General features: G+C 33.5%; 1 protein-coding gene across 3 annotated transcripts in view; it reads right to left on the reverse strand.

Moving 5' to 3' along the window:
• The window catches only part of ASCC3 (activating signal cointegrator 1 complex subunit 3), a 330,962-nt gene that overhangs the window by 164,713 nt on the left and 151,320 nt on the right, over window positions 1–14,929 (reverse strand). For all 3 annotated transcript variants that reach the window (XM_047761598.1, XM_047761591.1, XM_047761607.1), the window contains exon 13: window positions 12,941–13,012. In XM_047761598.1, the coding sequence (XP_047617554.1) occupies window positions 12,941–13,012 (72 nt within the window). The remainder of the gene's footprint in view (window positions 1–12,940; window positions 13,013–14,929) is intronic.

The following is a 14,929-nucleotide window of genomic DNA, read 5'->3' on the forward strand; positions in this document are numbered from 1 at the left end:
TCTGTACTATACTCTTTAACTGACTTTCTTCATTAAGGAAAAAAAAGTAAGAGAAAGGAAAAACAAGAAAAAAAGACCTCTACAAACTCAAGTTGAGATAGTTACACCACACTTTAAAAAAAAAGGTACACTAACAACAACAACAAAAAAGACAAAAGACAAAAACAAAAACAAAAACAAAAACAAAAGGTACACTGCCATTTGACCATCCATTAAGTCACTTTATTTGACCTTTTCTCCATATGATTTCAAAAATACAGCTACAAAACAGAGCAAATCAAATACCATAGTGAAAAAAATGAGATCAAAGTCCACAGAGAACAGGACAAAAGGACTACTGGAGAGAACATACAATCTAGGTAAGGTTAGAAAGCTTTCTACGTCTTACTGGGATGGTTTAGTAGAGTACATGTCCTTTCAAGATACCTTTAGGTCACATTGGAAAATAATTCTCCCTTAAGTTTTTAGTGATCATACATGGTCTGCGCCTTCTGAGCAATGAAAACTGAAGTGCTTTAAAGGTAAGCACTTTAAAGTCTCCTCTCCCCTAGAGCCATCTCCTATCTTTCTGTAGGTAATAAAGCCTTGAGCCTCCTTCATTATTACTCAGGGAGAAAACTGCTTACATTCCAGGGTCCAGGTCTCCTCCTCCTTCCTCATAAGAGGATCTTCTTATATTCCAGAGTCAAAGAGAGAAGGTCCTTGGGCAGGTCAGCTGGTCTACTTCTTTGTCTCCTCTCTCCCTTCCTTTCTCCCTATTCCTCTCCCACTCCTCTCTTACGTGTATGTAAATTAGGTTTTATTTTCAACAGAATTAGTGAAAATATCACATACACAGAGTATTTGACAAAAGTAAATACCACAAAACAGATTCAATGCTTCTTCTATATTATTTAACCTGATAATTATATATTTACTATAGTTTAATACAGTGATGACAAAAAACTGCATCAATAAATTACCAATTAATCAAATTCACTTCCTAAGTCTGGAATATTTGCTTTAAATAAGCTGTGGATCTATACAGAATTTTCAAACAACAAACCTTTTAACAAATTATACACAGTTTACTTAATTTTACCTTTCCTGTGAAACATGCCCTTAGGCATTGGCTACAATGAATAAAGCATACATACAAACCTTGATAGTCATAGTTCTTATGCAAGGCATTCTGGAGGTGTGAAACTGAACAAACTGAGAGGAAAATTATACAATGATATGGTAATAGCACCCAAGAAGAGAGCAAAGCAACGACTACTATCTTTGCAGTTTGCAACTTAAAATATGAAGAAGGACATGAAAGAAGACACAGAGAATGAGGGAATGAATAGAAATGGTGATTATTTCTATAAGGGAGTTACACTGACCTGACAGTTTAAAAACAGAGATAATATACAGCTATATAATAGATGAAGTAGATGATATGAAATGGATAGAGCATAGGCTTTAGTTTCTAGGTCTGAATTGTTTGTTATACACGTTCCTTGCTGTTCAACAATACATTTAACATGAAGAAAACCAGTTTCAGGAAAATAAAACAACTTATGTTGCTTCCAACTTTATTCCAAGATTATGCACAGCACTATTTTTCTTTTGCTCTTTTGGCTAAAGATCTGTACAGGGACAGACCTAAACTTTGCTTATATCATCAAAAATGTCTAAACATCATTCTGAGACAAACTGTTTCATGTGCTCAAGCAATTTGTACTATAATTACAGAAACCATCGATTACTAGCTTTAAATAGCTCAAATGCCTAGGAAGTTCCTTTGTGGCACAGTGGGTTAAGGCTCTGGTGTTGCCACAGCTGTGGCTCATGCCACAACTGTGGTATTGGTACAATCCCTGGCCCATGAACTACCACATGCTTAAAACACAGTAAACAAACAAACAAAAACCTCAAATGCCTAAAGATATGTACCTACTTGTATAAATCTGTATGTGCCAGAAGAAAACTGGACACACTCAGGGGTAGGCGTCCTGGAGGTGAGGAGGGATGAGGAGAAGAGAAAGTAATTCCTTAGCCTTTTCTTTCTACATATTTGTATTGATTCTCTTGTTGTAAGAATGTTATTTCAGTAATGAAGATCCTCAAAGACTTAGGAAAAAAGTAATGCTAAGAGCATGAAGGAAAAATACAATACTAATATTCTCTTTGCAAATGAAGAGAACATTACAAGGTTAATAAAGAAACATACATAAAATTTCAAGAATATAATTGAGTACTCTTATGGTAAACTATAGTTCAGAAAAATGGAACTTTGTTCTCTTAAAAATGTAAAATTTTAAAATGGTTCAAGAGTTACTCTTCTAGGGCTTAATGAATGGAAATAAAAGAAAGAAATAACGTATTAACTGGTAGGATGAAGGCTATGTAGATCATAAAAAATAGCTAAGTCAGATAGTTATTTTATTTTAGGAGAAACATGAGATATTTTAATGCTTCTAACTTCTAACAGAAAAGACTATATCTAGGATGAAATTGTATTAACAGTAAATGCATGTAATGAAACTTTTTTTTTTTTTTTTTTGGCCACAGCATGCAGTGGCTTGATGTAGGATCTCAGTTCCCAGACCAGGGATTGAACTAGAGCTGTAGCAGTGAAAGCACTGAATCCTAACCACTAGATCACCAGGGAACTCCCTGGAATGAAAGACTTTTGAGGAGAATACCAATATTTTTTCATTGATCTTTACAGACTACAGGGGGAAAATGTTTCCCTTGGCCTGGACATTCTTACTGGAATGAAACTAATTATTATTTTCTTGAGTTTCTTTGAAGTTGCTTGCCTCCTAATCTTTTAAATTCAGATGTACGAAGATAACCACATCTCTTGTTCATTTATTTATTACACGCAAAGTCAGCACCAACTGTGCCCCAGATGCTTGTGAGGCCATTGATAGTATGATGATGAGCAAAACCAGAGATAGCCCCTTTCCTATGGAACTTCGGATCTTCTACTGAAGAGTGGCATTAATCAAAAACAGCCAGGAAAATTATAAAACTATAGCAAGAAATAGATGACATGCTATGTTATTCCACAGTTTATAACGGAGGTGAATATCATAGAGGTAAAAACAGGCTTCTCTAAAAAGGTAAAATCTAAAGGATATAATAAACAGAGAATAAGGAAAAATGTGAGAGGCAGAGGGAATAAGCTGTGCAGAGTCTCAGAGTTAAATGGAAGCGCATCTTTCTGATGAGGGTCTGCAAGAGAGCCAAGAAGATGGGAGGTGGGAAATGAGCGAGAGACACAAATGTGATGATGAAGGAAGGTAATGGCCAAACAATATAGGAACCCCTGGGCCCTTTAACGGAGCTTTAAGTATCCGTGTTTTATTCTGGAGCTATATTTTGAAAGGATCGTTCTAGCTAGCTGCACCGTACAGAACACCTTAGAAGAAGGCCAGAATGGATTCAGATAGAACAGTAAAGAGGATGCAGCGCAATTAAGAGGGTGTCATGGATGATGTGATGCTTGCCTGGGTTAGGTAGTGATGGTGATAGTGCAAAAGGAGGAGGAGGAAAGAAATGGGCAGAGCTGAGAGACATTAAGTTAAATGGACACACCTTAAATGAGGGATCAGAAATGAGAACACAGGAGAAAGAATAGACAAGGGTGACTTTTAGGTTTCTGGCTTATTGAACTAAATCTATAGTTATGCCATTCACAGAACCAATGAATAATGGATGAAATACCACTGGTGTAGAGGAAAAATTATGTATTTTATTTGGACATTTTACATTCGTGATATTCAAGAGGAGAGGCCAGCTGAGATAATATAGGTCTAGGGCTCAGAGAAGTCTGGGTTGGGAATATATACATGTGTTATTTCTATAAAGGTCATAACTGGGTTGGAATAATACAAGAATGAGTGCTAAATTTAAAAAAGGTCTAGGAACAAGCCAGGTAGAGACAAAAAGGCTACAAAGAAAGAAAAAGGATGGCCCAAAAGGTTAGAAGATAGAGAAAAGCAAAGAGAGTTTTGTATCACCAGAACCAGGAAAGAGAAAGCACAAAGAAAAACTGGCATTTTGCCACTACTTCTACAAACTCCCTAGAATCCTTTGGTTATTTTATTCCCAACGATGAGCTATCGCCATAAGGGAGTTTTGCCTTAAAACAGAAACAAAACAAAAACCCCAAATCTTTTATAAAGATGAATCAAGTTTGCTTTGCTTTAATATTTAATTGAAACTCTCTTTGGCTTTGGCCTTTGGCAGGGGAGAGAAGCAGAATGCCTAGGCTGACATTGTTTTCCACGTTCCTGAATTAGGCATGACCAAAATATGCAGTACAGTGATCACAGAATCAAACCAGCAACCGACAGTGCTAAGAAATTACAGCCCCTGAACTATACTGCCTCATTAAAATTTTTTGAATGCTAAATGTATAATTATAATTTAATTTTCATTATGAATTTTCATTACATCATACCAGATATTCCTTCTATGATGGCAATATTCTGTTTTGGCCTTCATTTTAACCAATGTTGTACACAGATATACTAAAGAAATCTTACATGGGGAGAAGATAAAAAAATCTAAGCAAACGCTATCGATACTAATTAGAAACTAAAATACAGAACTAAACAGTACTAAAAACTAGTTTCTGCTTGTGAAATATGGAGGAATAAGGAAATTTCAATTTGACAGAAGACTCATCAGAGCTTTTCTTCTTGTGGGTTTGGGGCTTTTTTATGAAGGGAGAGATTTAAGAGTTTGCTTCCTTTAGATTTTCTATAGCTTAAAAACACCTGAAATATTTTGTTAGTAGTATCATCCTTAGCAGCAAAGATATAGGAACATCTTTAATTATTGTGCTCATAGTTGTTAAAATGTCTACTTCTTAAGAACCTTTGTTCTTATATTCTTTTGGGGTTATGTCTTAGATGGGACATATTCTGACTGAGGTGGGAAGCAAAGAAAGCAGAAAAGACAGAAGCTCTCAAATAAGTTACCAATAAAATTCATGTTAGACAAGTTTGATATGACAGAAACATGAGTGCCAAGAATCAGAGATTCTTGTATCTGGACGAAGAAAACTTTTTTGGCAAAGGGCCAATGAAAAAATTTCCATTATTAAAGTTAGCATGGTCCTATTATTAAAGTAGTATGCATGGTAAAACTTCCTTCAATTGTACATAATTACTTTTATTTGAATGAAAAAGCAATGCCAAGGAACAAAAATAATGCCCTTCAGATAGTAATAAATTAATCCATAATTTCTAGTCAATTTTTAAAGGTAGTTTTGTATTAGTCAAACATCTACTAAAAACTTATAAACAATGAAGAGAAAAGGTATATATATTCACATGTATGAATAAGGAAAAGTTTTTCCTGGATGTTTAGCATCAACCCAATATTGAAGAGGATTTTTTTTTTCTCTTTAACACTGCAAAACCTTTTATTCTTGAATCTGGAGGTAGATTCTGAGTAAGAAGCTACTGATTAGGATCTTAATAGTTTGATAATGTGGAAAAAGAACACGATAACTTACTAAATATGCCATAATCTCTGAGGCAGTTTCTAATTTCTTTTCCTATCAGTGTAACAAAGTTTGTATAACAAGAAAAATCTCAATAGGGTTAAGGCATCAATTATTTTCCCATTCTGTGAGTTACACAGGAGGAGGGGAATTATTAACAGGAATGATAAAGCTGTACTTGCATTTGGTAACGGAATGAGAAGCTTACAAATGAGACGTCTCATTAGTTTGAGCAGATGGATCAAAATTAAAGGCTGAATCGCCAACTTTTAATTTCCCAATAGCCAAGAAGAGTTTGAAGTCTTGCAGAGTATGACTGTTGAAAAGTCAACATGAAAAGATTTTCTCCATCTGTCATCACACATGCTTGAGTGGAACACAACTGCCTCCTACTGCTTTTAATACTTTTAAAACAAAGCTGCACATGAAATCTATTAAGTACATGAATATACGAGTTTAGTTGATTGGTATACTAAAACCCATAGAAGAGTATGACCGGAGAACATCAGCATGGCTTTTGAACATGAAATTTGCTCTACTCTAATTTAATCTCAGCGGAGACAAACAAAATTAATTCGTTTATACATTTAAGAGGAACCTTAATTTTTAACATGAAAAGTACTTATTTGCCTAAGGTATAGTTCCCCTTTTTTCTTTTTTTTAGAGGACATATATTTTAATCTTCTTAATAATGGCCTGAAAAGTAGCTGCTCAAGTAAAATTACTTAGGAAAACCACAACTAGAGAAAAAAAAAAAAAATCCAAAATACTATACAACCTAAAGGCAAACAAAATTGAGGAATATTTGTTGAAAGAATTTTTTTTTAACTAGCTGGAAGGGTAAAGTCTATAATGTCTTGTTTATCACATCACCTAGAATGGTGTAATGCCTTTATTGAAGAATCAATAAGATGTAACAAATTGTGAGGACATATTTATATAGTTACACTGTTTGTTAACCAACTTATGCATTTTATATTTTACTTATTTTCAGACAGTGTATTATTTTTGTTATTCTTACCAGTTGTTATTCTTTTTATTATGCTATATAAAATATTTAATGGTATATAAGGCTTTCTTCTTATAAATTTTAGTTGCATAATGTATACAATTTTAATATAATGCTAATTTTTAAAGAAAAATTGAAATGTAATAGATAATACTAAATAGTAAAGATGAAAGCCATACAAAATGAGATAAAGTATAGAATAAATTTCCTATTTGTCTCAGCATATTTTCCATTCCATGTCTCCAGAGGGAGTCACTTAATCTGTTTCTTAATATCCATGATATAATAATCTGTGTGATTGTAATTGTGTTTAAATATATGTATTTTATTTTGTTAAAAAGAAAAAAAAAACTAGTTGGAAGCAAGCGGGGTTGGGGCATGAGGTGTTAGATAGGAAAATTCAATGTCTTTCCTGGAGTGAAATAGGAATTACAATTGTTGCTACTACACACTAACTGCTAAGATGTATTTAAAAGGCAACAAAATAAAGCTAAAATAAAACCCTACAAGAAATAATTCATGTTCCCTTAATAAAAAGTAAAAGCACATTCAAATATACAGCTGGCTGTTTAACAACAATGCACTAATGTACAGTTAATTATAAATGAATTTCAGAACAAAGCTCTGTCTCCGTTTCTCTCTGTCTCTGTCTCTCTTTCTGCGTATGTATACACACAGAGACACATATCTAATTTACTGTACTTTTATATGTACAACAAAACATTTATACAGAAGAGTATCTTAAAATGAAATGCAAATAGTTAGACCTTTCAGTTATTACAGTCAGCAGAATAAAATAACTGAAGAATTTGGATAATAAGATAAAAGACTACTGAATTATCTATTTTTCATTTTCTGACAGATATATACATATAAATTCATTTGTTGAAATTTATCACTTGGAATCTTACACAAAGACAGCTAGTGACTAGGATAATATTATATTCAATCTAAATTATGAGGGAAAAAACGAAACTCAGAAACTCTATTCTATTGGGGAGTTCTTTATTAACCTTCTAATAAAAGCGGAGGACCAAAGCATAGTGAAGGTATTTCTTCAAGGAGATAAAAAAGAGAAAACCAATACAATGAGGGGTTCTAAGCTCCTGAAAACAAATTTCCACCTGAGCCTCAGTAATCAGACTACTGTGAAGTAGCAATTCTTCTGTGATAGATTAAATAGAAGATTTCTAGCCTTACTGAAATAGGTATCTGCATCAACTTCCAAAAACAAAATGTATAATAGTCTGCCCTTCTAAGTACCTACACTGCAATTCCAGTATTGGACATATTATAAAGACAATCAGCAGAAGCTGCCATGTATCAAGCTAACTGAACTTATAGGCCAAATAGTACTTGGCAGAGTAACTTGCAAACAGAAGATTTAAACAGACAGAATGATCTCTTTGAAAAGACTAAAACACAAAAAGATTTTAGTTTTGGGTGACTTTACCAAAGTTACATATATAATACAGATAATTTAAAGAAATGAAAAACATAGAGGTTCATTCTCAAATTATGTTGTAAAACAGTTTTTTACTTGAGATGATTATATTAATGTAAAGATTACATTAAGATGCTGCCTTAACAACCAGTACTTATAATCTTAAGGCACTAGCCTGAGCATTTGTAATACTAGCAAGACTAGAGGCAAACATCAACTAACGGGCCACAGTTTTGATGTATTTCATATTTCCCAACATCCCCAACTCACTAAGGATCTCTGAAGATGAGCAATTCATCACAACAAAATTCTATTTACCACAGAGTCCCCATGTACATGACTCCATACTAGGAACTGAACCAACAATATTTCCTTATAACCCAGTCTTACTTGGTAGGACCTATTCTACTGGAACACAAAACCTAAAAAGCCAATATTGCAGAGTTTCCTGGTGGTCTAGCAGTTAAGGAACCAACATTGTCACTCCCGAGGCACAGGTTCGACCCCTAGCCTGGGAATTTACACATGCCAAGAGTGTGGCCAAAAACACCCAACAAAACAAAACCGCAATACTGCAAAGAAGACTGATTAAATTTTTAAAATATGACGTCTTTAAGTTTTTATTTATATCTTTTTTTTCTATTTATGGTTCTCTCATATTTTTTTAGATAGGGAAAACAGAGAAACTACAGAAATAATTAGGGAAAAAGATAGGAAAGTAAGGGAATAAAAATGTATTTTTAAAAATGGAAGGACAGGAGTTCCCTTCGTGGTGCAGTGGTTAACGAATCCGACTAGGAACCATGAGGTTGCGGGTTCGGTTCCTGCCCTTGCTCAGTGGGTTAACGATCCGGCGTTGCCATGAGCTGTGGTGTAGGTTGCAGATGCGGCTTGGATCCAGCATTGCTGTGTCTCTGGCGTAGGCCCGGGGCTACAGCTCTGATTCGACCCCTAGCCTGGGAACCTCCATATGCCACGGGAGCGGCCCAAAGAAATAGCGAAAAGACAAAAAAAAAATGGTAGGACATATATATATACCACCTGAAACTATCTCTGAATAGTACAATTAATAGTGATTTTTTTTCCCCTTCATTTTCTCTTTCTGGTGTGCCCAAGTGTTACCTTTGTTCAAACTCTTCTATTGATTGGTCTCCTTTATTTTATCATATTTTATTTTAAACATTTTAAATTATAGAGGCCAAAGACCACGGGGTCACATATGAAGCAAAAACACAGAGAAGAGGTTTTTCTAGTTGAAGTAAGTGCACACCCAAAGCAAAGCATGAACAATCTGGTATGTAAAACATGAGTTTTTGTAGTCATGATTTAGAGGTAAATGTTACCATTTAAAAAATTTCACTGGTTAAGACACCACTCTGTCTTATGCATCTTAAAATTGTAAGATAAATTCAAAATGACAAACACATCAGATCATAACCTTACAACATGATGCACTGATAAATCTGATCAGAGAACATGGCATACATTTGTTTATAAAATCCTTTGTAGGTCTGCTCTGACAACAATGTTATAAAGCATTCGGAATGCATTATATGATCATGTGGTAAGAACACAAAATGTGGCCATTTTTACCATAATCTTATTTATCCAAAGTAAATGTTCCAACGACAACAAATAGGCAGAAAGATGATCACTATAGAAGCACTATCTTAAATAGTAGAAAGCTGCAAACATTTAAAGCACTCAGTAATGGTGGAATAACCAATAATAAACAGCCAATGTCAGCGAATAGGCAAAGGAGCAATACAAAGTTTGGAAAATTATGCCATGGGCTTGATCAACACAGACTTGTATGTCAATCCTGGTATGACCTTTTACTAGCTGTATGACCTTAGGTTCATTTTTTCTTTTAACAAAAGGAGATAATGTTTGTGTCAAGAGGATTCTGAAGATTAAAAGTTCAAAGTGATCTACATGGCATCTGAAACTTAGAACCTGAATAAAAACTCCCTTTTCTCTCTTATAGACATTAAGATTGTGAAGACCATAGGGAAACAATAAAAAAATGTTTAGTATTCTTTGAGGAAAACAGTGAATATAAAACTGCATATACAGTATAATTAGAATTTAGCAATGGACTATAACTAATAATTAAGTCTGAATGAGCAAAATTAAATGCTACATGTGTAAATGGATGAAAAAAAGACCAGCAGGATAGGTATAAAAATTACAATAATAATGTTAAAGTGGTAAAACAATAGAACTATGAAAGTTTTCCTTAATATTATTTTACTTTTATAATTAAAAAAAGTAAAGAGCTATGAAGGTATTTCTAGAAAACTGAGGAAAGTCCCATGATTATGGAAAAAAAAAATCATCACTAATCACTGAAAGAGAAACTGGGAGACCTGCAGCCTAAATCATACTTCTTAGGGTACAGAGCCTAAAGACCACCAGGCAACCACCCTGCTCTAATTCTTATTTGGAGAGAGGGCTGAGCACAGATCTGGATAGGAACTCTGATCTCACACTGTTTCAGAGGGCTCTTGTGTAACTATACTTTACACAGTGCTTTTTCCCCAGACAAAAGTGCAGGGAAAGGAGATAGTTGGTGGTCACCCATCATTAGAAAACTGGCAATGGTAGATGTCATGCCATGCATTCAAGAGGTGGGGAGGTAAAGCTTGTGTGCACACTCTCAATCCTGGGTTCTTCCTGCCCTAGAGAAGCCAGCCCCTGACCACCCAAAGCCTCCCCTGGGGTTTCCTAACCTAGTCTGTCCTTTCTAAACAGGAGCAAGTGCTGTGAACCTAACTGTGCATCCAAACTTTGCCTGGTCTGAATTGACTACTACAAGTGCCTGCCTTAAGGCACGCTGTTCATTTTGAAAAGTAATGCAATGACTGGATTTACACTAAGAATTAAAGGGCTGGCAGTAAGATCTAACCTCTACCAACTGAACACTCTCAGCCAGCATGTGAACTTTAGAAATCATGATTTCTAGAGGGACATGTTAGACCCTGTTAACAGTGAGGGAACTAGGCCAGAAGAGGAAGAGGATATAATCTTCCTAGGAGCCTTTAAATTACATTTACTTGGACTTTTAACTACCTACAACATAATAATATAAAAGTTGGAAATAAATGTCCATTTTGGTAACATCTACCTAATAATACTGAATTTATCCTATTCTTTTACAAAGAAGGTACAAACATTGGTGGCTATGCAGCACATTTCTTTCTGTTAAGATTTCTTCTGAAATGCTGCCAAAAGTTTCTTAAGATAGTATTTGAAGATCATCAGACATTCACTACAAATAAATCTCAAAAGGAAATCTAGAACAGAGGTTGGAAAACTATAGCCTGCAAGTCGAATGCACTTGCTGCCTGTTTCTGTAAATAAAGTTTTACTGGAATACAGCCATGCCCAAGTGTTTGTATATCGTCCACGGCTACTTTCATGCTGCAACAGCACATGGCGGTGAGTAGCTGCAACACAGAACATAAGGCCAACAAAGCCTAAAATATTCACTGTATGACCCTCTACAGAAAAGTTCCCTGGCTCCTAAGAATAAATCTGGAGTACTCAGTAATATTTTTGGATTAAAGAATAATGGTCTCTTACATTTCTTAATTCTTACACGATTAAATAATGGAACCCACAAAGCAGTTTTCTAATGAAGATCACAGAAGAATATGGCTATAAAATAAATCCAAGTAAAGTGACATGAGATGAGGATTAGCCAAGATACTGCATGGCCTGTGTTAAGCACACTAGTAAAACAAAGGCAATGCGTTGCTTTATTTGGCACACCACCTCACTTTTTTTTTTTCATCTGAGAAATTAGGATAATACTGGCTGTCTCCTTGGTTGCTGAGAGGATTCAATGAGATAATAAATGTAAGATAAATTTTTATCAAAGTATTTACTGATCACTAAGAAAGTAAGTTACCAATATTACTTTATAACTTAATTACAATTTCTTTTCCTTAAAAGTTTTTCTTAAAACTAAGGACATTCTCTTGAGGTTAGCATTTTATAACAGTGTCTTATCTAAGGGGCAAAATACATCAAGGATGCTCAGTGAGTAGTGTTCCATGCTTTCAATTCCAAATCATCTTTGATTTGTTTTATATATTTGAGTTCCAAATAAGATTTACCTTGAAAAAAGGATTTTACTCATCTTAAAATACATTTTAAAACCGAAGAACCAGAAAATATTTAATTTTACGTGTTGTGAAAATCTAACAACATAGAAAAAAAATTCCATAATAAAGTGATCCAAAGAACTATATACAATTGAGAAATGATTAACTTTTATGTAAGTAAAATTATCATTCCACTTTTATTTAACAATCATGATTGGAGCATTTTTGAACCTTGGAATTTAGAAGTAAAAGTGCTTAATTTCCAAATAATATGAAACTATATTATAAATTTCACAAGATGAAACTTTATTATATATGTTATATGTATACATATAACATATATTTATTATATATGTTATATGTATACATATAACATATATTTATTATATATAATAGTTTCAATGTATAATAATGTGAAACTATATTACTATATAAGATATTGGTTATATATTTTATTATATGTTATATATAATAAAACATTATATATGTCATATATAAAACTTTATTTTATATATATTCTACTACTTCAAGACAATGGTAGGAATAATATAACATTTAAATTTTTTACATTATGTAAAAAAATATAAATTAAAAATTTTGAGGTGTGAAAGTTGGTGCTTTAAAAAACAAACAAAACCTGAAGTGTAAAGGATAAAATCCTTCTTTCTATTTAATACAAATGGCAAACAAAATAGTATGATCATCAATATTGAATCATAGTGTCATCTATGAATATTTTATGACTCACGGCATCTGCTGGGCTAAAAAAACTACTAATAAATAAAATCTGCGAGTCATTATCTCAGAATTCAAACAAAATTTTAGGAATATAAAAATTAATAATTTTAACCACTAGACATTCTCTAAAAACAGGATAAAATAAAGTGTACCTGGTGTCCAGCCTTTACTTGCTTTAAGACGCTTTCATAGCATACTTCATCCATGTTATTCAATTGCTGCACCTTAAAGTTTTTGAAACATGAAAAAATTAAATGAAGCAATTATAAACCTCTTAACTACACATAAAACTTTAGCAATTATGATGTATCTCCTTTTATTTTCAGACTAGCTAGAATACAGAAACAACAAACTCAATTTAAGTATCTATCATAACAACCCAAAAAGAAATAAACACGAGGTAATTACAAAATGCAAATAAAATACCTCATGCAATACTTTCAGAGTAGTAACTTCATAAGAGCACCAACTTTTTTAAAGAAAACAATTTTAAGAATAAGACACTAGTTACAGAAATTTTAAAATAATTTTCAAGTTCTTTTCATTCCTTTCTCCAGAGGAGCCCTTTCTTCAGGCTGTTTTTCTTCTACTTCATTCTATAATACTATAAAGCTTTCCTGTGTAATTCTCAAAACACTAGAATAGTGCTAATAGGATGTTATGGCATATAAAGCTAAAATCTAAGGAAACATTATTTCTGTAATGTATCTGGAGATGGACAGACATTTTTCTACAGAAACATTTTTTTCAGATTAATCAGAAATTTAATTTCAAAAGAGGTGTCATTTTACTGTGAATGAGATAGCTTCCAACCAAAAAGGAAAAATGGTTACCTCAAAAGAGTAGGCATGCAACCCAACCCACATTTATTCAGAGATGGAGGGGATAAAAATGTTACACATCTGAAAAGATTATGATTTAGATTTTTTGTTTCAATAAGCACTTTAGCATTCTGGAACTCATGACTTATAGTGATTAAGCAGGATGATTAAAATAATTTACTCTTCATTAATTATTAAAAAAAAAAAAACTCTTCTAAACAAAACTCCCAATAATTTTTCCTGTGAATTTTAGATTGAATTCTGGTTAAAGCCATTATTTCAAATTAGACATGCCATGGACTTCATTTTCCCATGTTCTTCTACAACAACTGACCTAACCCTAACCCTAACCCTAAGCCTAACACTTCTGAATGAAACTCTCAGAAACCTGTAAGGATTTCTTATGAAATGAAAAATTCAAAATGGTTAGAATATAATAAATGACACCCAAGGGAAGTGCTTAATGGTTACCAACTGTATATGTCAGCTGAGTGTAATAATAACAATTTTATAAGACAAAAATGCTTATTTATAACTAATATATGTAATTAATTTACTATTTATATTACATAAGATTTGTAAAAGGTTTTTTAAAAATTTTGCTACAGTTTGAAACACTCAAAAAATCATGAGTGAGTTCAGTATCTCACACCATTCTTTTTATGATTACAATGTAACATGTTGTGGTTAAAAATACTTTGCATTTAATTAGCTTTAAGTGATTTACCAATTTCTATAATGAAACTAACAGAAAATAGGCTTTAAGATGGTTGACAGGCATCTGAAAATATTTTCTTCTCTACATCTTTCTGTGATAATCCTCTGCTATTACTTAAATTATAAGTTTAAAGAACAATCTAAGGTTATAAATAGCTCTACATCTGTCCTAATGATACACTAAAATAAACTGATCAAATATATATTAAGATATGAATAAAAAAACAAGGAGCAAGTAATACTGAAAAGCACTTGAAACAATAAAGGTAAAAGGTGCATACTGGAGTTCCCATCGTGGTGCAGTGGTTGACCAATCTGACTAGGAACCATGAGGTTGTGGGTTCGACCTCTGGCCTTCCTCAGTGGGTTATGGATCTGGTGTTGCCAAGAGATGTGGTGTAGGATGCAGAGCGGCTCGGATCCCGCATTGCTGTGGCTCTGGCGTAGGCCGGGGGCTACAGCTCCAATTAGACCCCTTGCCTGGGAACCTCCATATGCCACGGGAGCAGCCCTGGAAAAGGCAAAAAAACAAAAACAAACAAACAAACAAAAAGGTCATATCATAACTGTTACCATGTTATGAGCTATCCCTTTGTGTATACA

This window comes from Phacochoerus africanus, chromosome 2 (assembly GCF_016906955.1).
Source record: "Phacochoerus africanus isolate WHEZ1 chromosome 2, ROS_Pafr_v1, whole genome shotgun sequence".
Taxonomy (NCBI): Eukaryota; Metazoa; Chordata; class Mammalia; order Artiodactyla; family Suidae; genus Phacochoerus; species Phacochoerus africanus.